Source organism: Nannobrachium achirus (assembly GCF_963921795.1).
Source record: "Nannobrachium achirus genome assembly, chromosome: 23".
In the NCBI taxonomy this organism is placed as follows: Eukaryota; Metazoa; Chordata; class Actinopteri; order Myctophiformes; family Myctophidae; genus Nannobrachium; species Nannobrachium achirus.
The window spans coordinates 42241572-42265011 of NC_137830.1; the positions used below are offsets into that span (position 1 = coordinate 42241572).

Genomic DNA, 23440 nt, shown 5'->3' on the forward strand with positions numbered 1-23440 from the left:
TAGTTAATACATATATTCAAAGATTTGCACACATTTTCACGACTTAAAAAAATAGCAGATCTACAAGCTCGCAGCGCGGCACCGAGCTTGTATATCAGCTATTTTTCAATAGCTAAAGTATAAAATAATTAAGGCCCCTCCACCTTGGGCACTGGTAACTCAGTCCCACTCCCCCCCCCCCCCCCCCCCTTGTGACGCCCCTGCTGAAAGTACAAGCATTACTATTCTGTTTATTTTGTAAGTTAACCACTTCTGCCCTATTTTAAATGGACGATCAACAAGCTCACAACATGTCACGATGCGACGCGTTGTGAGCTTGTAGATCTGTTATTTTTTAAATGTTTTTGTTTTTTAATAAAAAAAATGAAACATTAAAGGAGCTATAGTCAACTTTTTCTTGAAAAACGGATGCTAAAATAAAAATAATGTTTCGAAAATATTTTATAAAAAAATAAGCTTCATATATGTGTTTCAATTAAAAAATGACCACAAAAAGCGTAAAATAATGATAAAATAATCATTTTGGCCCTTTGTTTACATTTACAGGGCCGGTACTTTGTTTACATCCTAGTCTGTAGACTAGGATGTCAGCCCTACAATGAAAAAGTTGACTATAGCTCCTTTAAATACTTTTTGCTTAGTATATTTTTATTAAATCTTTTGCACTTTTACTCAAGTAAAATGTTGCCTGTACAGGCCTTGAGTATTTTTATACTGTGGTATTGCTACTTTTACTGAAGTAAAAGTGCTTCACCCACCACTGGGTTTACTGTCTTCTGCAGCTGTTGTCTGCCGCCAAATTCTTCCAACTAGAGGCCCTTCAGCGACACTGTGAGATTATCTGCTCCAAGAACATCACCACGGAAACATGCGTGGATCTCTACAAACATGCCAAGGTGAGACCCAGCCTCTCCTAAATCACAAACAACACTGGAAAGGCCACCAGTGGGCCCCAGTCCACAGGTTGGGAATCACTGGTTTTGCGACTGAAGGTTGTAGTTTTCCGCGAGAAACGTCACCCTAGGTTAAGGTCTTTACAGTAGCGTAGTGACCCCCCGCCGGGCCCCAATGCGAGGTTTTCACCAAGTTTGCAGGCCAAGGACCCCTTGGTTAAGAGAGAGATGGAGCAGGGACCCCCACAACCTTTTCATAGATTCCATAGTTTCATCGTTTGACAGCACAATCATTAGTGTATTTTGGATTCATGTCAATTTGTGTTTCGGGTATTTAACCACTTGAGCCGTCATTATCTAATAAACTTGATCTTTTACTCTGTACAACAAACCTCTTTGCCGAAAATAGCCGATCTATAAGCTCACGAGCTTGTAGATCGGCTATTTTCGGCTACAGTTCTCAGAATATGGACACAAGGGTTCAAGTGGTTATATAAAAAGGATTGGAAGATTTGGAGGACCCCCTGTAGTAACTCTGTCTGAGGACCCCCTGTTGAAGACCCCTGGTATAAATGCTATTAATTACCTTTGAGTGGAAATTCTGTTCCTAATCCTCCTCCTCTGATCGAGTCACGGACTGATCAACAATATCCTACTTGCTTCTGTAGCCTACAACTCTTTTTCTTTTTTAATTGGGTGGCGGGCCCACCAAAGAAATCAGATATTAGTTTCAGAGCCATGCTGTAAAAAAAACTACCGATAACAGCCCTGAACACTAAACAGAGGCAGAGAGAAGATTCTTAATGCTACCGCTAAAAGTAAACAGGAAACAGCTGTCCTCAAGCAACTGATCAGATTGGGCAATCAGTAGCACTCGTCAAGAGGGGCAATAGAGTGTCTTCTCAATCCGCTAAGCATTTCAAACTAAAAGTTTTATTTCTTTTTTTAGTTTTTTTTTTTTTTTTTTTTCCCGGAGCGGTGGCGGGCCCCCTCCCCCCCGGGCCCTAATGCGACTGCATCGGCTGCTTTGCCTATAGCTCCGCCCCTGGGTCTTTATACACAAGGGGAGACGCAAATACATGAAAATGTGACTATTACACATCAAACTATTAAATTGGTTCATACAGATGGATGAGGATATTATTTGTCGTGAAAAAATCAACCTCATCTCGCAAAATTAAACATGCTGCTTTATCGCCGTGTATTCACGTTCTGTATGGATGTACTCATGACATAAATAGAAGTTTAAATGAATGTGACTTAAACACTCGCTTTACAGTGTTTTATCTTTGCTCCTTTCTTGCTCCTTTAGTTCCTTGGTGCCACTGAGCTCACGGCTTTCATTGAGGGCTACTTTCTGAAGAACATGGTGCTGCTAATCGAACTGGAGGCCTTCAAGCAGCTTCTGTATGAGCCCCTGCCGCTGGCTGAGAGCCCAGTGTCCAGCCCTGGCATCTGCACCGACATCCTCCTAGACCTGGAGAGGACACTGGCCACCCGGATCCACTCCATCCACCTCTCCACCTCCAAGGGCTCTGTCGTGTGACCTCCTCCAGAGAGCCCCCACCCGGTCAGCCTATAACATCCACTGTCTCGCGCTGCAGCTGATTCCACCCGCCGCGTCCTCGTTGCTGCCTGGAGGAGCTGCTTGGGTGTTATTGCCAGGGATCGCCTCTGTCTCTGTTAATTATCCTGTCGCAGCAACTCTTGAGGGACGACCGCCATTTAGCGCTATATGACATGGGTGGTAGCGGAGGGATATTCATGCAACACTGTCACTGCGTTGTCGCTTTTCTGGAGGCTGGAGCAAACACTGCATTTTTCACAGAGGCTTGAGCACTGTCATCGAAAAACATCTCCTCGACAATATTATCACTTGGACATCCGTATGGGAAACTGCGATGCACACACTTATACTTTTACCTTGCCCCAACCATAATTATGAAACGTGCAGTCGTCTTTCATATGGGAGATGCGCATGGACTACTCACGCTCCTATGTTTCGCTTTTAAATGCAGATCAGTATTTTGACTCTTGATAGATGCAACTTTTCCATCAGCAATTAATCTCTTTAACGAGACATTGGTTTACAGTTACTCATTTTCATTGTGGGAGACTTAAATACTGATGAGGTGACATACAGCCTATGGTCATCATGAGACATGCCAAAGCACCATCACAAATCTGTCAAACACAGCAACAGATGCAGATCATAAATGTAATAATAGAAGGGAATAGTAGCAGAGGCTGCATTATGATAACCACTTTAACCCTGGCATCCCTATTTTGGGCCTGTCATTAGAGGAGACAATCTTCTAAAATGTTCAACGTTTAGAAGATTTTGGAAAATAGGGCTTAAGTGGTTAATGGACATGCGTGTGCTTCATCTTGCATTGTTTATACGTTGGATATATTTTACTGTGTTCTCTACTGTGAGCTGAGGCCAAACCGATCACAGGAACTTCCACAACGACCAATAATCCCGTGCTTTTTGAACTTGTACAACCCCTAACTGGTTTGAACTTGAAATGTGGACGTTCAACTGGAAATTAACTTGTGATCGTTTCATGGACAATGTCCTCAATTTGCATGGTCCCTCCCTCAACTACATTGTCCTGATATTGCTTCTTGGGCAGAGTTTACTTCACTGACTACCTTTGGACAGAAGTAAGGCATGCTCTGCCTGCTGCTTTCTATCTATAGCAAACCACACATTAACATGACCTGGAAATGGAACTGGAATGACGATTTTCTTAAAAGAAGTTTGATAGCAGGGTACATACGCCCTGAAAGTACTCATGTTGCTCCTTCTTTTTGTACAGTACCCACATCCACATGCTTGGCTTAACACCACCACGCTCAACTGAATGTGTTCCTCAAACCGTCTATGTTCAAGCTATAGGCCTATGCTTCTGTTTATGCAAAGTTGCATGTTTAATCTGTGTGTGTGAGTCTTATGTTTCGCTTTCTCTCTGTGTGTGTGTGTGTGTGTGTGTGTGTGTGTGTGTGTGTGTGTGTGTGTGTGTGTGTGTGTGAGAGAGACTGTGCGTGCGTGCGTGCGTGCGTCTTCATGTCTCATGAAGAGTGATGGGGCAGTGTAAGATCATTGTTTAGCAGCCTATTGAAGTACTTAAAGTTGTTTCTCTATTCCGGATGCATTCCAAGGAAGGAATCACAGTTGGTTATATTGAATAATCCAGTAGAAAGTACATTTGAATGCAGATATTTGAAAATTCATATCAGTTTAATTGAACCTGTAGATAACATTATTTGTGACTTTTTCATGTTGGGGCAATTGGTAACTTAAAATCTACTCTTAGTTAGTTATGGACCAAACAGACACGGATGTGTGTGACGTGATAATAATGACATAATGTCATATTAATTAGCTGCATATTAGCGCTCTCGTTTGAATGATGAACCCACTAATGGATAGAGTACTGTAAGTGTGACTAGTAGTTACACTTTCAACTTGGTGTCCCTATTTTGGGCATGTCATATTATGTGAAAATAATTTATACATTTGTCTGAAATTTTCAAAAGTTCCATATCTTCAAGCTTTGTGAGTGTGAAGATCTGCTGTTTTTGAAAGATTTGGAATAGAGTTTATTAGTGGTTTAAAAAGCCCTGGTTGACTGGAAGACATTTCCACAACATTTCCCATTTACTAATCCCCATTTGTCCCAATAGAGGGTATGCGCATGCATAAAGTGAATGGCAAATCGAGTGGCAAATCGAGTGGCAAAGTGAGTGGCAAAGTGAGATTAACGTTGTTTAACATTGTTTAAAGCAATCAGACAGGACTTTACTTTTTGGATGTATAGGCTTTCAAGGACAAAATATTTGTTCTTTTTTTATAATTTCCAGAATGTGTACATTTTTCCATTTATAACTCCGAGACCCATTTGTAAATTAATTTTACTGGATAGAATGTGTACAGTAAAACAAACAAACACCTAACCTGGGTTTCAGCCCAGCATCCCTAAGACCTACAAGCTAACATAGTGTCGCGTTGTGACGCATTGTGAGCTTGAGATGGCTGCGAGGACATTTGGTGGAAAGGGAAAAAGCTGGGGAACAAATATAGACCCTTGGGAGACACCATTCAGTGTAAGTGTAGATGTCTAAACTGTATTCATGTTTTTTGTGGTGGTTGTCTTTGATGCAGTATGATACACACAGAACAAATCTCATGACAATACAAATAATGTTGTAGCACACTCAAAATGCATTTTAGCTTGGGCCTATGGGTAAAATGCAAGCCCATTTAAATCTGTAAATAGTTACAGAAAACTAAATATATTCACCAACTTTATTTTCTTACCTACATGCATAACGCTGTATATTTTATTTTACATTTCCACAGCTATTTTGTTTTACAAAAATTAAAAAGAATATATAAAAAATAATTAAGCAATATTCCCTTGAGTTATATTACTTGGTACGGCACACACAATATTACAGAAAGATAAACTATAAATATTCATTGAAATGTCCATGATAGCAACTGAAGAACTCTGTTTCTTTGCCGTTTCTGTTTAAGTCACTCATTTCAAAGGTAACTACCTTCCATTCATCTTAACTTTAATGAAACTTCTAATAAATTCCCTTTATGAAGAATATTGTATAACATCCATCATAAAACATTCCCCACTTGAAGACCTCCATTTATTTAACTGTGCAATGATATAAAAAAGAATAATACTTGACCATACTGTAGGCTTTTAGTTTCCATGGAAACAAAGGTTTATTTATAGATTCATGAAGGTGTCATGCACTGTTTGTTTCTAATACACAATACTATACACTCATATACTTGGTCAAAAGGGGTAATAGTTTTAGAATATGCGTACCGGTACATTTGTCTTTTTGCTAATTATTCAGTGTAACGAATATAAGCCACGAACAAAACACAGTGAGCTTGTTATGTCATGTCTTTGTTTGCCTCTTTGTTATGACACCAGCAAAAAAAAGATCAACTTTAGCAAAGACCCTATATGTACATTTTTGACTATAGGCCTTAAAATGGGTCCAAGGGTAAATCAGTGGTACTGTAGATTGGCATGGCTCTTTTTGTTCAATGTTGTCTGGGATGTGCGCTGTGCACCAACTTTGTCTAATCAGACTATTCTCTTAATTTGTCAAAGCATTTCTTTGCCTGCATTTTTGTTCCTGGTAATCAGCAACGTTTATGGTAGTTCCAGTTGATACATGCATGGACTATTTACTAGATTTGGAATCCAGGGGGATACTTTTGCTATTTTTCCTTTGATGAGAACATGTATATTGTACAAAAAATATATATAAATATATATAAATATAAAATCTAAATTATACATGGTGTGAATAGCAGGGATTTGGTTGAGTATAACGATACAAAAGGAATGTTAAACTCATGCAACAGTGCAATTGTTCCATGACATGCATTTGTGTACAGCCAATAAAATGATCACTTTAAACAAAACAAATTCTTCTCGTAAATTCATTTGTATTTTCATTATTGTTATAAATATTTCCCACATCTATCAAGATGGTTAGTGTGCCCTATTAATACAAATACTGTAAGAAAGCCCATCTCTTCCACTTCGAGACTGTACTGTGTACTGTGCCTGGCTCACCAGCCTCACCTAAAGCGCGTGAGCTTGTAGATCGGCTATTTTCTGCACTGGATACCGTCCTATACGACTAAGGAGCCAGGACAACACAGCATCTCCTATGAATACAGTAGTGGCTGGCCATGGCCAGAGGCCAGCGCCAGAAGGATTTACTGATCACTTTACTTTTACTGAATAAATGTCTCAAGGTACTAAACATGATGGCAGCTCCCCCACAAAGCCAATGGAATGTCTGGAGTCTCCAGAAACTCCAGTCAAAAGAACAACGCTGTGTTTGAGAGTCGTAAAAGATGGTCTGGGGGTAAGGTCTGGGGCTTTGACTCCTATTCGGGGGTTTCTTTCTCTCTACAGGTCTGTCCCTCCTATCCATCAGTATCTATTCTCTTCAAACTACCGTGCCACTGTCTCTATAATAATATGATAATCTCTCCAAAATGTTGACCTTGATCAAAGCCATTTGAGAGCTCACATACATAGGACCATATACATAGTATATGCATATGCAAATTACAACAACAAAAGAATCATCTGAAATTTAAGATAAAACATTGTTTCAGATGGTTATACTATTCCTCTGCTGTACGTTGGACTGGTCAAGCAGCTGTGGGGCAACGGACTGACATCATGCTTCCTTCTATGCATGAGGAGTCCAAGTTGCTTCTTTTCACCTGACAGTGGAGATTTCCCTGGTTTGGACGTAGCGCGTGGAAGGAATACGTTATTCCAACCAGTTCCTTTCCCCTCCATCAGGCGCCCCGGCTGGCCAGGGGGAGGCATTATTGAGACCAGGATTACGTGCATGTTTTTGTGAGGGTATCAACCCTAGGAGACACGGGAGAACATGCAAACTCCACACAGAAAGGCCCTATCGCCAACCCAACCTAGGGTGTGGGCGCTGATGACGCGGAGGGAGGAACACGCCGCCAGTGCCCACAGCTTCCCCCAGCGGGAATCGAACCCAGGACCTTCTAGCTGTGATCCTCTTCACTTCATTAAATAGAATTCATTTTCAGTGTATTAAATAAAGGGCAAGTATCGAATGGAGTTGTCGGTGGCAGAGAGACTCCGGTGTTCCATGAAGCGAGGCATGGTGTAGGTGTAAGCAGGGCCTGGCCTGGCCTGACCTGGCTGACAGTACATAGTCCACAGACTGGGGGTGAACCGGCGCATCGTGGCATCTGCCAGACGCAAGCGGAGGTTACAGGTTGAACACAATATGTGGTTTGGACAGCAGGGTTTGGGCGCTGCTGGTACGGCCACTGGTAGGAGAGCACCTGCTGTTGCTGAACTGTGAGTGCCATAAGATTGTGACTCCCCATACAATTTGATTTCACGACGAGAGGCATCCAACTTATCTAGAGCTCTTCTCAGCTGCAACTGAGCACCACACACCCCAGCCAGCTTCTGTTGGTGTTGGATACCCAGAGAACGAAGGGTGCGTTCAACTTGTAGCTTCTCTCTGCGCAAGGCATTGGCCAGAGACCGATCTGAAAGAGTTGAGGAGTAAAGAGACCATGGATAAGAACAAAAATAAGTTGTGCAGTGAAAATACAATATAGATGAGCTTTACATAAGATAGGTTAACATCATTTAAATTTCACAAAGTAATATGTGAATGGCACCTCTCTGATTGAATCTTTCCATCACTGGTATAGGACAGAAGATAAACCTGAAGCTGGAATTTAAAGGGACCCAAGAATAACATTTTGCTGATGGTTTAGAGAAGTATCTGACAATTCCTTAGAAGCACAAATAAAAAAGTGGAAGCATTTTTATATTTAAGTAAAGACTCTTACCTTTCTGGATTCAAAGATTTCCTAACTTGCAAAGTAAATCCCTTGATTTTGCTCAGTCTGCCCTCCTCGCTTTCTCCAACTGCATTCAACTGACTGACTGCAAGTTCAACTCTCAGCAGAACATTGTTGCAGAGCAATTATTTTAGTTTCCACACGATGGTGCTAAACTAAATCTGTGAGGGCCAATAACAGGTGAAAAAGATGCACTTTGTGGAATTTGTTTAAGAATGCACAGCATACAGCACGTGATCAGCGCACATGATCGGCAGCTTGAATTACACTAGTAAAACACAAAATGACAATAGAGCAACAGCTTTACATTTATATACACAGTAGGCCTACAACACAACAAGCTGCTCAGCAAATAAATAAACTAGGTTCCAATCCAGGGACTGTGTGTGTGTGTGTGTGTGTGTGTGTGTGTGTGTGTGTGTGTGTGTGTGTGAGAGAGAGAGAGAGAGAGAGAGAGAGAGAGAGAGAGAATGAGAGAGAGAGAGAGAGAGAGAGAGAGAGAGAGAGAGAACCTTGGTGGTCACCCATCCCATAAAGATGTTTGTTGGTAACATTTTCACCCTGGTTTATTGCACATTAGCACATAGCATTCTGGTGTCTGTCGCACAGTGGTCTTCTGTAGGGCAGCAGGTTTTAGGGTCAGCACCAGTACTCAGTTTGTTGTCATTTAGAGCTGGAATGGGTCGTCTGTGATAACCTTGATTTTCTTTGTATTTATTGCAAGACCAAACATGGCACACAGCTGGCACAACTCAGGAGCACCTGTGCCTTCTCTACATGGTCAGGTAGATGTGATGTCATCTGCAAAGCAGTGAAGCCAAGTTCAAGACAGGTAGATAGTCTATAATTTTTCAAGTGAGAGATCGTGAAATCATGAAATCTTGTATGAATTGAGTACATGTACACCCCAATGCAAATAAAGCTTAAATCAATCAATCAATCAATCAATCAATCAATCAATCTAGATATTCTTGACTCCGGACTGGAATCCAGCGCCATCCAGCGGTTAACGGTGTGTATTTGCCTCCAAAACATGGACCTAATACGTTGTCTTATTATTATTTCATACATTCCGCCTTTTACGGCGCTCTTGTATACTCAAGAAATGAAACAGCGTCTGAGACAGATTTTTCGGCATTTGTGTTGTGGCGAAAACAACGAAATGGTGCATTTTATACTGTTATGATTTACAGTTAGGAAGTAGGCCTACAGTACATCCGGCAGCTAGCAGAAGCTGTGTTCTTTAGGCAAATCTAAACTGGCAAATCTAAGAAATCCGGTGGTCGATGTCTTCAGAATAAGAGTGCACCTGAAAACGATTAATTTGCACATGATAATGCACATTAACAATATAAATTACGCATTTAAACAAAGCTATACAACGCAAATTATGTTTATGTGTTAAAAAGAGTTTTTATAAAAAAAATATATCTAAATAGATATTATGCTGTTCACTGACACTGGACAGGAGACAGCTCTTAGATCGTGTCGACACTTTTGACAGGTAGAAAATATGTTAAGTGTCCATTTACTTATCAACAATAACCAATTTTAATCTGTAAAAACAGGTACTCCAATCAAGGTTCTCAAGGTTGCCAACCCTCCTGAATCCGACAGGAGTCTCCTGAATTTCGACCCCATCTCCTGCGGTGCTCCTGAATTGTCATTTCTCCTGAATTTCTCCTGGATTTGGTATCAAACTCCCAAAATTCATCAGAACACAGGATTTTTTTTAACTACATTTTTAGTAAAATAAATGTAGACCTACCTATTTTCTTTAAAAAACATGAATTACTGTGATCTTATTTTGAAGTCGACCGCAAGGCTTAGCTTTGCTAACTCAACTACCGGATGTCCTAGATTTGCCAATAGAACGGAGCTCCGCCTCTTCGCATCGACTGCGCAGCGCAGAGCGCAGTCACAGCATTATTATCGAGCCGCCCTTCCTGCTTCTCCCCGCCAGCCTGCCGCGCTACACGGCCGAACACGAGCAGGCCTGACCGACCCAGCTCCACTCGAGTTTAAAAGTAAATACCGGCTCCACGCCTCCTTTACAGGAGTGGTATTATTTTCCTAAGTCAAGATGCAAACACTGGACCATGACGGGAACGGTAAGGCAATAAGAAAATGTGAAACGGTTGAATTCGTGCCAACTTCTCTAGTTTCCAGTACGACTTGTGTGTGCGTCCGATTTTCAACATGGCGTACCCCGTTCGGAGAAGACGACTAGCTAGATGCTAAGTAGCCAGCTAGCTAAACTGATTTCAATCAATAGCCAATACGAAAAGCTATAATATGAAAGCATAATTAATTGTGACATGTCATTAATATCGACATGTAATTTGTACTTAAATATCCTGCCAATAACGTTGAATACGTAAATCCTGGAGGTCACTTCGTCTGTTTTAAGAGCAACATTATTTACTTCCTCTATGAACGTAGCGTAGCTTCATCTTAATTCTTTAACTTGACATTGATTTCTGTTGTATTTTTGGAGATAGGCCTAATCTACACACCTAGCCATTGCTAAAATGATGCGATCACAACATTCTTGTGTTCAACAATCATAGGATAAGACCATGATAGTCTATTAGTCTTGTGTTCAACATTGAATCATAGGATATGATCATGATAGTCTTGTGTTGAGCATTGAATATGGCCATGATACAGCGATTCCCAACCTGTGGGCCACGGCCCAGTGGTGGGCCGTGAGGATATTGCAAGTGGACCCTCAAATAATTGACAAAACACTGAGACTTTATTGATAATAAGCTAATATTAATGTCAAAGAGATTACTTTATTGATAATATTGCTACTATTAATGTAAAAGATATGTTGTATTTTTATCTTATAAAAAAGACAACTTGTCATTGTGATAAGAACTGTGATCCAGAGAACAATCCATTGATCATTAAAATAAACATGCCCACCCATCTCACCACTTAAAGGAGTAGTTCATCCCCCCAATTTTTTTTTTCTTCTATTGATTACTCATGCCATGGTAACTTGAGTTCCGTAATATTTTTTGTCGCATTCCTAAGACAATAATTTGATTACAATAAATGTACGCCCATTGATTCCCGGTATCCCCATCCGGAACCAATGTGGGTAAATTTACTACAGCCCAATATAACTTTTGTCTTATAAAAATATAAATATATATTATTGAACTGTGCGTGTAGTGATAATACGATGTCCCATTTGTCTGACGTTCCATTGGTCCGGCGCTAGTGGTGAATGCTAACCTGGTGAACCCTAACCTCAGTAAAACTGTGCCTAAACCTAACCCTAGTAAAACTATGCCTAAACCTAACCCTAACCTCAGTAAAACTATGCCTCAAGTCAGACAAATGGGACGTAGGAATATCAAGACTTCCCCATTGAACTAAAGTCTCCATGGCATGAGTAATCAATAGGGAAAAAGGCATTTTGGGGGTGAACTACTTTCTTAACACTGTCTAGAAGCCTAATGGCCAACTGCCTCATCACAAACGCTTTCAGGATTTTCAAGTGGGCCCTGATCCACAATAGTTTGGGAACCACAGCAAGCATTTTTATATATTTTTGTCCCCCATAGGTCAGCCTGAGCTGACATTGCTCTCCCTGCGCCTTTTCATCCCACCACTGAGGCTGGTGTCTGCAGCCATGCTGCAGGTGGTCCAGACGGGGGACGTGCAGGAGTTCGGACTGCTGGAGGAGTTCATCAGCACCGTCACAGACATGGTTCCAGAGCTTCTGAATCCAGACCAGAAAGCCCAGCTACTTTTGGGACTTAGATCAAGGGTGAGACTTTGATTGATTGAAAATGTTATCGATATTTTCAAGCGTTGCTAACCGCTCCTACGGTACATCTGGCTTTGTCTGTATGTGCTGTATGTCCCACACTTGGCTCATGGCTTAATGAAATGAACTCATAAATTGCAACCCTAGGAGACACGGGGAGAACATGCAAACTCCACACAGAAAGGCCCTATCGCCAACCCCACCTAGGGTGTGAGCGATAGGGCCTAAACATGGAGATGTGGAGAACACTATATATGGAGATAGTCCAGTCCATCATGTCATATGGGACTACCGTCATAGACAGTAGCCATTGTTAGGCCGGAGTCAATGGCTGTCTGTCTGACTGTCTGTACAGGAAGTGATGTCACATGACATACTTTTTATGCCCATATATGAGTCATTCTGTACCACATCTCCATGTTTAGGCCAAACAGGTTTGCTCCATTTCTCCATGTATAGGTCCAAATGACCAACGTCGAGCTTGACAAGGAGGATACCGCACATAGTACCTCATCCACCATTTCTTCTCTCTCCTTTTGGTATCTTTATCCTCCTCCTCCTTTTTTTCTTTTTTATTCTTCTCTTTTTTTCACAGCCGCCCCCATATTTACTTTAGAAAATATATATTAAATTCTAAGAACGTTTCGAGTACCAGTTTGATACAAGAGCGAATAAGCGCTACACTTCTGGAATCCTGTGCGTCGACTTAAAGTCGGATCCAGGCCTAATAACTTTATCTAGCCGCCCCCGTTGCCACCTCCTTTTCTTTTCTGAGACACATTGTACCTCATCCACCCTTTCTTCTCTCTCCTTCTCTCTCTTTATCCTCCTCCTCCTTTTTTTGTCTTTCTTAGTCTTGTGTATCCTTCTCTTTTGGCTACTGTCTATGACGATAGTCCCATATGACATGATGGACTGGACTATCTCCATATATAGTGTTATCCACATTTCGTGTAGCCGCCCCGTACAGGAAGTGATGTCACAACTCGCTGACATCACACTGACATCACAGGGGTAGGGAAGGACACTCAAGCGACACGGTTCTTCAGAGTATTTGCGACCTTCGGTCGCAACAAAAATGATGATAATAGCTGGGGGCGGGGCCGTCCGCCCTCTATTTATATATTACCTCTATGGGTGGACAGAGCAGCTGCAGAGCGGAAGATAAACAAACTTTATGACAACTCAGGTTTTTTTCCTGTCTGACTTTGTAATTCTTATCAGTGATGGACACAGCAACTATCTCCACATTCACTGATTAAAAACCTTGATGCTGTTCTCACCCCTCCCGTTTTTATGCAAGAAAAGGCTAACTCCACTGGATTTTCGTAAAGTGACGATAATATAGGATAATGACAAATGCAGGTATCTCACAATATATATAAAGTTACAATACCAACTTTGATGAGAAAAGTTGCATGACGGAGAATCATTTCACGATAAAATCTCCCCGATATGATTAGTGCTTTTTTATTTTTATTTTTTAATCACGATAAACGTGATATCGTCCCATCCCTACTCTAATGTTTATTTCACAATCGCTACTGGCTGTATGGACTGGTAGAATTAAAGGGTTATATCTAGAGTGTTCAACTGATGTGCTGATTGTGCTCATAATCTTTCAAGAAATGATTCATTTAGCATGGAAAAAACAAACGACTAATCGATTAACAAAATCTTGGTCGACTCAAACCAAACTGACAGATAAGTCAGAATGTTATGAATCATTCTGGATAATAGCTTATGCCAAATGCCTAAATTGTGATTGATGCCCAGTTTTTGTGTTTCAGGTGGTTCTTGATTTGTGTCGGCCTGGGCAGATAACGGACACGGAGACAGAGATCGCCATTGAGACGCACCTGGAAAGAATCAGAACGTTGATATCCACTTGGGCATCACAGGTTTGTTTTTCTAGAGAAGCGATACATACGTATGTTAACATCTAGAAGAATGAGGCGAAGATCACAGCCCGTTTTCTTTTTGCAAACTCTGTAGCAAACTCTGCAGCATTTTATTTATGTTTATGTTTATTTAAGTCACGACTTGGGCCCTCTCCGAAGCAATCTTTTAAAAATGTATGTTTTTGTATGCGCTTGGATCTTTCATACACTGGCAAACGCGTTTTGGCCCCTGAAAACTGACTTTTTGAAAAAAAACCTTGCCAGGGTGAAGATATTCTTTTTGTGATGGCATCTTCTTGCACCATTACCTACCGAGTTTGAATCAAGATTATATTATATTTTGTGCAGTTGCGGATGTGGACAAACTAGCACTGGTTCTAACCTTGCTAACACTACTTTTTCCATGTTGGTACTTAAATGTACAGTTACTATTAACAAGGTTAAGGGAGAGAGCTCACATACATTACTGAAGGTAAACACAGATAGTGATGGAATGCATTGAAGTCATTGAGGTGGACACGCTTTTGAATAAACACTAACTTAGATTTTTTGTCAAATAATCGGTGCAGGTAAATAAGAGTAGTATCGCACACCAGGGGTTGACGCTAAGTTCTCAGAGGTACTTGCCAGTCGGGCAAGTACAGGCCATGTTCCAATTGCCCAAAGGTCATGCCCACTTGCCTGAAAAGTAAATTGTCTATTATAAAATGTTTGGTAAGATTGTAATTACCGCTCAAATTAACACTTATTTCTTTATTTTCTGGGGCTGTGCGATAAAAGAAAATCATACCTCAATACCTCTAAGTCCAAATACCTACAAAGCGGGAGGCTCTCTCCATTCCGACATGTCGCCACTCCGAAATTGACTTCTTATTGTCGGAGTGGCGACACTCCCATGGGCCTAAGGTTTAGGGTTAGAGATAGGGTTATTGTCGGAATGGAGACATGTCGGAAAGGAGACATGTCGGAGTGGAGAGATGCACTCCTACAAAGCTATGATTGAATATGTCTATGGTTTCACACTTATTTTATATTTTCAAGTGTAGCAAGTTGGCAACAGTAAAAACAGCACATAGGTAAACAGTGCTCTTATTTTACATTCCACAATGTTCCTGCCGTAGGCAGGTGGACAAGCCTTAGTGTCGATGCCTGCACACTGTTTTCTGTTTTTCAATTATGTGCACGTCGTCAAGAGACTGCATGTGTTGCCAGCCTTCAATGGTCAGTCTCACGGTCTTTGTGTTTTCATATGGACAGGACAGAGATTTTCATTATAAACCGTACAGGTGTATGGTGTGTAGTGTGCATTTTTCATAATGAAAAACACCTGTGTACATTATGTGGGGACTAGGCCTTTACCCTGAAAGAAAGCAAGGGCAACCCTGGAGACTCAATGGTATGGTTATGACGACCACTTAATTAATACGTGTGTGTGTGTGTGTGTGCGTGTGCGTGTGTGTGTGTGTTCTTTTTTCCAGCCCTGTTTTGCGGATGTGGAATTTCCAGAAACAAACTTTGTGAATCAAATTGAATCCTTTTTAAAAGACCCTGAAGAGAGGGAGAAGTTCTTCCAGGTTAGTGACAATCATCAGTGTCTGTTTCTTATTGTTGATTATGACGAGGCATTATGCTTTGAGAAAGATTACACATACTGTAGTGTACTGTCATCCTTGTATTTCTATTGTTGAACTGCATTTCTGGACTGGAGAGAGAAATGATAATGAAATGGTAAATTATTTGTTCTAGGAGACATTCCCTGTGGATTTTGGCCCTGAGTACGACGATGCTCTACAAATGCTCATGCTGGACTTCCTGTCTCGACTGGAAAGACTCATTCCCATACCAGACCTTCAAGAGGTACTGAAACGACTGCCTTTTTGTTCTCCAGCACTGTCACATTCCACACTTCTGTTTTGTTTTTTAGTTTTTCCAACTGACTGTTCATTTTGATTCTGTTCTGTGGATTTTGCTGCAATGTATTGTTATTTACAGACATGCAAACTTGTAGCTTTTTGGCGAAAATTGCCGTTTTGAATCCAAATAGGTCATTTGTGTGATTCGTGCAGATCTGATGTAGAATTCTTAGTAGAGATGTTACCGATCAATCGGCAATGGATCGGGCCGATCAACGCGTGATCGGCGATAATCGGTGGTTTAGATCAAAAGGTAAATTCACCGATCCGATCCGATCGGTGCATCCGATCAACCAGCCGTTCAGTATGCCCACTTGAGGCCATTTTGGGGTATTGATTTCCACAGTGCTGAAGGAATAATTAGTTACTGCTATGATAATAAATACATAGTAATGCTGGTAAATAACTATAAGGCAAATATATAAATGAATCCATGAGTGAATTAATTCATTAAAGTTAAAACATTAACATTTAGAAAATATAAATAATATATAAATAATAACTTGATGGGATCGGTGATTGATCGGTATCGGGTGATCAAACTTTTGTGATCGGTGCTCGGTGATCGGTTCCAAAAAACCTGATCGGACCATCCCTAATTTTTAGGGGGAGGTGTCTGTGTCAATTTGAGGGTCCTTGACATGAAAAACTTTGAGAACCACTGTAGATATTAACTCATTTTGTGCCAATGACTGCTTATGACGTTTTTTTTCCAATAGCCCTGTGTGCCAATGACGGCTTATGACGGTTTTTGTGTTTTTTACATAGGAAAAAAAAAAATCTTTTTTTTTTTTTTTTTCTAAAGATGTCAAAATGACCTGAGATCAGAGAGATGCTTTTCTCTGTTTGTGTGTTCGCTCCCTCGTTTAGCTGATTGAGAAAATGTGTGTTCATGTGTGTCCATTCTAGTGGATGGACACTTTTTTTCATTCAAACAGCTCTATCTCTGGAACCATTTGTCCGATTGCCAAAATTCTTTTTGCCACTGAATCACAACAACTGTGTCTGTTTCTTTTTCATTGCATAGTAAAGAAAAACATACAAAATCTCGGCACAGCTACCTTGGAGCCATTTTGGCATCTGGCACAGAATGAGTTAAAGGGGAGAACCAGTCATTAATATACTTTTGAGTTGTTATGTGGAAATAAGAAAAAGGTCTGTCCCCCCCCCACCTCCTGTGTTACCTTGAACTGGAGGATTGCTTTGGGGTGTTGGCTTGCAAAGTACACTGTGATGATGACAATGATGTTAATGTTGACTTAACAATTATGTTACTGTTAATGTTGTTTAACAGCCCCCTTAGGTACATGTATTTTCAGCAGTGGGAGAATACTTTTTGCTGGTTGGTAGATAATGTTGGTCCGGTCATTTAGGAATAACCCATTTAGACCTAAGTCCGCCTGGAAAAAAGCCTTAAAAACCTATGGCCGATTGGAAAAATACCCCTAAAACCTGAGATTTTATGGAAAACTTCACAGAGGTGTCAACGTCTACTAAAACATTTATTTCTCAGCCTCTGTAGCAGCTAGAAACAAAATTTCAAAACTGTTTGATAGCTTACACATTTGGCTTTCATGGGGAATTACTTGTCATGGTCCAGACCTTTATCATTTTTTTTTTTAAATCTGCAAACTCAAAAATTGTAATAAATCTTATAAAACGTCTAATAAAAAATACATTTCTCAGCCTATGTAGCACATAGAAACATAATTAGCAAATATTTGAGACCTTACACCATAGGCCTTACACCATAGGCCACCACTTTGACAAGAAACAACAATCCACCAGCCTTTATATTGAATATTTCAATTCTTGTTGTTCCACCACAACTATGCAACATTACTTCTCTTCGCTTTCTTAATATTGCTGTGTTCACGCCCCACTCATTATGGATAGACTGTTCAAAGTCCCTGACTTTTCACCACACCATTCCACCAGATTTTATATTGACTGTGTCAATTCTTGTTTAGCTCCATATAACGGTAAATCTGGCGAGCGACATTTGTCATTATTATTATATGTGCGTGCGCACGTGTGTGTGCGCCTGTGTATGTGAATGAATGAACCATATCATCATAATCATTTTATAAGTGTTATTACCTCCAGATAGCTGCGAATCTGTTGTTCTGGAGTTTGGGGTTGACTCTGTGCTGCAAAGAGTTGGTCTCTGAAACTAGCCGTGTCAAAGTGCGTCCGTGAAAAGTTATCCAGTCCTCATGAAATCCATGAAACACTTCTTCATCATCGTCGTTGTTTTCAATCAAACATATCACGTAACAATAACAATGCCAATTCCAGCGGGCCTGGTTTGCCTTCGCTCAACGCGTCTTCCATTTCGCCGCTATGAGAAGCTGCACTGGGATTCTCCGACAAATAAAGTTATGTATAGCCAAAAAAAAATCCCAGAATGCTTTGCGGTAGTCAGGGAAGCATACGTCATCGCCTCCTGATGCATTTCATTGGCCACGAGACCAGAAGAGGGTAAAAACTACAGGAAACGCATTTTGCGTTCCCGGTCTGAAAGGATAAACAGCATTTTGCGTTCCCGGCCTGAAAGGTAGAAACGCATTTTGCGTTCCCGGTCTAAATGGGATAAATTAGCATCTGTAATGTTTTGTTTGATCTCATCAGGGAATTAATGTTAACTTAATATCTTGCTCAATACTGAGCATATAGATTTGTACTGCAAAATGTGTTTGGTACCAATGCAATCTGCGTTTAACAGAGTTAGAATCACGCAAAGATACCCGACCTTAACTAAATATTAGAATCGATTAGCAGCTAGTCTATTCTAATATTTAGTTAATGTTTGCTCATTGGAGAAAACAAAATCCTGAAACTTGTCTTGCTCATGAACTAAATAAATATTTGATATCTTCTTTGAGCACAGGAAATGTTCTCAACATAATGCTTTTTGACTTCCATACCCTGTCTGTATTGCAGACTGCCTCCATGCTCGCTGCGGTCCCATCTGCCATGGAGGAATGTGTTAAGTCTGTTCCTGACCCGCGACAACTGAAGGATGTGCTGCGATTCCACACACGTCTTGGACACTTAGATGTAATTGGTGAGTCTCCTCTAAGTTGTGTGTATTCCCTGTATAGAGCAGTGAAGTTTGACATCATTTACCCATCCTACCTGGTTCATGTTTTTTTTCCTCCCCATTCTGAATTCCCATAGACTTCGCGTCATATAAGAGCTGTGTTCCAAACATAAATAAGTGATCTAAGCGGTTTGACTACCGAATTGGTTACATTTTCGCTAGAAAAAGGCTTTTATAAAATATGAGTACAGTATTTTCTGGACTATAAGGCGCACCTGACTATAAGGCGCACTGTCAATGAATGGTCTATTTTCAAACTGTTTTCATATATAAGGCGCACCTGACTATAAGGCGCACATAATAGACGCTTATGCATCCAACAGATGGAGCTGTGCTAAAGGGAATGTCGATGTCAATGAATGATCCATATATAAGGCGCACTGGACTATAAGGTGCACTGTAGTTTTTTGAGAAAATTAAAGGCTTTTAAGTGCGCCTTATAGTCCGGAAAATACTGTAACTGAATACCATAAACCATACAGAGCCACCTCCCCGACAGAGCCACCTCCCCGACAATATCGCGCAGACCGTTTGTTTATTTTAGTAGACCAATCAAATCACAGCTCACATCATTACGTGTTTGACATCATAAAATGGAAACAGACTCTGGCTTTGTTTGGAATCACATACTTGCACCTAATAGCTTGAGTTTGACTGGGAGGGTTATTTGATTCATGTCCTGTTTACATATAATGTAATATGTTATTGTAATTTATTGAACCATATTTATTATTTTCCTCCTACAGATGAAGCACAGACCATTCCAACTTCCTTTGGAAACTGCATTCTCTCAGCTCTGTCTCTCCCTCAACTGGAGAAAGTTGTGATTGATGCAGACCACATAGAGTTACAAACTACACCAGAGCACATACACACTGTGACTGTGCAGGTGGAGGGTGAAACAGTGACTCTGTTACAGAATATGATACAGATTGAAGAGCCAGAAGGTGATGAACAAGGCTCTGTTAAATCTGAGGTTCAAGGCGGATCAGTGATTGGCGAGGGAGATGATGGACCAGGTGAAGAAGATGAAACCGATCATGACACGCCACAGAGCCTCAAACCAGCGTCTTTTCAACCTCTAAAACAAAGCAGAAGACTTCAGTTGAAGAGGCAAGCTTTAAACGAAAAGAAAGATGAAAAAGCTTCAAGAAAGAGGCAGAGACAAAAACACTCGAATGACAAGACCTGTCCCGAGTGTGGCAAGACTTTCTTGCGCGCTACTGCCATGCGGCGACACCAGGAAACGCATTCCAGCAATCGTCAACTCAAGTACAAATGCCCTGACTGCAACAAACGCTTTAGGGATCACTATGACATGACTCGACACAGCATGCGTGTTCATAACAGGGAAGACGTGGTGAGCGATGCTGAGGCTGAGGATGAAGTAGAAGTGGAGGTAGTTGAAGCGAGCACTTCTGACACACCGGACTCCAAAAACTGCTATCTGTGCGGGAAGTATTTTGCTCGCCGAGTAGATATGAAAAGGCACATGAAGTCCCACTCTGAGGAACGTCCATACAAATGTGCTTACTGTGGAAAGAGTTTCAAACATCTGTACGTGCTAAAGAGACATCAGAAGGATATCTGCAAGAGCAAAGACCTCCAGATCAACCTGGTGGGTAATGGTACAGAGGCATCGGACGTGTCTCTCGAGGGCATAACGGATGGCAAAATCTGTCCCATCTGCAGCAGGATCTTGCCATGCAGCGCAGACATGTCAAAGCACTTACGATCTCACACAGAGGAGCGTCCCTTTATCTGTGTTACTTGTGAGAAGGGCTTCAAGTACAAGGACACGTTGAAGAAACATCAGCTCATCCACGGTCACGAGGGGATCCGAGAGGAAGAGAGCAAGTCTGTGGAGCAGATATTGGCCGAAGCTGACCCTGGTGGTCCTGATCAAAAGGACAGTGGTCTGGACACTCCTGTCACTACCTTGGGAGAAAACCCGCCAGCTAAAGTAGAACAAGTTGCCAAAAAAGCGGCTAAAATACATGTATGCCCTGTATGTGCACGGGCCTTTGACAATGTGAAACCACTTAATAAACACATGCAGTGTCACACAGAGGATCGTCCATATCACTGTGTTCATTGTAAGAAGCGCTTCAAGCATGTGCATGGTTTGAAAAGACACCAGATCTACGCCATCTGTCACAAGAAGATTGTACGATTCTCGTTGAAAAAGGGGCAAAAAAGGGGAACCACTAAGGCGGGATTGAGCAATGACCAGGGCACAACCTCCAAGATACCAGTCTGGTGTTCCAATTGTGGCACGCACTTTGAATACCTGAAGGATCTGAAGGAGCATCAGGAAAATGTATGCAAAGTGGAGGACAAGGATAACATGAAATGCGATGACTGCGAGAAAGACTTCAAGAGCATGACCATGCTCAAAATTCACCAGAGAATTCATAACGCACTCTATTGCAAAGAGTGTGGAAAGATACTCGCAAGTGACGCTGCCTTTGAGAGACACAAGCTGATGCACAAACCTATCCAATGCACGATGTGCGATAAGACCTTCACCTTACTGAGACGCCTGAGGGAACACTACGAGAAGCTGCACAGTTTCACCGGGCCTTATCCTTGTCCGCAGTGCGAGAAGACCTTCAACCAGCTCTCCTACCTAGCTGTCCATGAAAGGGTCCACAACGGAGACTACCCCTACGCTTGCGACATGTGTCCGGATAAGTTCAGGTCTTCCAACTGTTTGACGGTGCATCAGCGCAAACACACCGGCGAGAGGCCTTTCCTGTGCTGGCAATGTGGAAAATGCTATCGGTCGGCGTCTGAGCTGTCTGTGCACATGCACACTCATTCGGAGGAGAAGCCCTGGGCCTGCACGCAATGTGACCTGGCCTACCGGACCAAGCTGCAGTTGACCAACCACGTCGAGGGAGTTCACATAGGCGTGAGGTACCCCTGCAGCACCTGCGGGAAGCAGTTCGTGAAGGAGATCTCGCTGAAGCGACACGAACTCATCCACACAGGCGAGCGGCCGTACCCGTGCAATGAATGCGGGAAGACCTTCCTGACAGCCAATGAACTCCGGCTCCACACCAGGTACCACACCGGGGAACGCCCGTACAAGTGTGATGTGTGTTCAAAGGCCTTCATCCAATCAGGTTACCTGAAGTCACACAAGCGAATCCACACAGGAGAGAAGCCCTTTAAATGTGACATATGCGATAAAGCCTTCAGGCTGTCCTATCACATGAAAAAACACAGGCGGACGCACACGGGAAAGCCAAAGAGTCATGTGTGTGAGGAATGTGGATTAGCTTTCACCCACAAGAAATCACTTTTAGAACATTCACTGACTCATCAAGTGAAAATCACAGAAGTGAGAATACAATTTGAGTAGTAGTTAAATGTTTATTTTATTTTTGTTTTATTATTTTTGCCAACTGTTATGGTAATATCTTCAGTTCTACCACCACTACAGCATATGTATGTGTAATGTAAACACCGGAAGGACTATTGATGTCAGTTTACTTTGATGTCTAATGTGTCATATAATCTTATATGGGATGGGCCAAATTGTGGCATGACACGGAAATAATTTTTTCATTCATTCATTCATTTTTATTTCATTCATTCATTCTTGAAAAGGTAGTAGGTACAATTAATTAACTCTTAGAAAATATGGGCATCTTAGTTTTTATTTTCCTTTTTTTTTGGGGGGGGGGGGGGGGCTGGTACATAGCCTATGTATGATTGTACGTATTAATGTTCATTCTCATCTAATCTCATTTTGAGTGCCTCAGTGCCATATACTGAGCTTAAATCAGACAGTTGACAATGTCGTCACACGAGGAGGGGGTCCTCGGTAAACATAGTTGGGCCATTCATCAATAGAATGAACATGCGTTACATTCCTAGTATACATTATAGGTTAGTACTAGAGATCTTTCTTTGGGGAATTGCTTTGTATTTCTGGATGAAGCTGGATGTACATATTAGAATCATATTTTTTGTCATTTGAAATAAATGAATGTTTTGTTTAGTTTTTTGACCATTGCTATCATCATTGAGCAGAAAGGAAATTCACTGACACGTCAGTACTGCTGTACATTAATACGTAGTCAGACTTTGTAAACAGATAATAGTAACAATTACATTCAGTATAGTATTATAATTTTTCCCCCTTTTTTAACAGTCATTCATCAGTAATAATAGAACAAATACTAGACACTTTTAGATCTAACTAATGCACTGGCTCAAAAGTAACATGACCAGGTGAATGGGCATGAATCTTTATGGTTCTAGCTAATGTAGTGTGTTTTATCAACCACATGGTGTCAGTGTAGTTGTGATGTTGAGTCTTCAGCGCTCACTACACTGGAGAGTAAAATAGTGAGTCGCCCCCTGCTGCCAGAGATGTAACCTGCAAGAAAGCAGATTTGACTGTTCCATGGCC

At 41.3% G+C, this 23440-nt stretch overlaps 2 protein-coding genes across 2 annotated transcripts in view; both read left to right on the plus strand.

The window, feature by feature from the left end:
* The window catches only part of LOC308308571 (ankyrin repeat and BTB/POZ domain-containing protein 3-A), a gene marked incomplete at both ends in the record, with an annotated part of 201601 nt that extends 199162 nt beyond the window's left edge, over positions 1 to 2439 (plus strand). The window contains 2 exons of the mRNA XM_080753989.1: positions 783 to 896; positions 2206 to 2439. Of these exons, the coding sequence (XP_080610115.1) occupies positions 783 to 896; positions 2206 to 2439 (348 nt within the window). The remainder of the gene's footprint in view (positions 1 to 782; positions 897 to 2205) is intronic.
* A 7864-nt stretch (positions 2440 to 10303) lies between these two features.
* On the plus strand, positions 10304 to 22664 carry LOC308309141 (uncharacterized protein). The gene is made up of 7 exons (XM_080754617.1): positions 10304 to 10427; positions 11895 to 12100; positions 13891 to 14001; positions 15480 to 15575; positions 15748 to 15858; positions 18858 to 18981; positions 19764 to 22664. The coding sequence occupies exons 1-7, from the start codon at positions 10400 to 10402 to the stop codon at positions 22382 to 22384; spliced, it is 3297 nt and encodes a 1098-aa protein (XP_080610743.1). The 5' UTR covers positions 10304 to 10399; the 3' UTR covers positions 22385 to 22664.
* The last annotated feature ends 776 nt before the right edge of the window (positions 22665 to 23440 follow it).

Bases quoted from the DNA above. Each gene is read 5' to 3' on its own strand.
- LOC308309141 (XM_080754617.1), top strand. From the start codon at position 10,400: ATGCAAACACTGGACCATGACGGGAACG. The intron at 14,002-15,479 runs GTTTGTTTTTCT...TCTTTTTTCCAG, and splicing joins TATCCACTTGGGCATCACAG to CCCTGTTTTGCGGATGTGGA. The intron at 15,859-18,857 runs GTACTGAAACGA...TCTGTATTGCAG, and splicing joins CCATACCAGACCTTCAAGAG to ACTGCCTCCATGCTCGCTGC.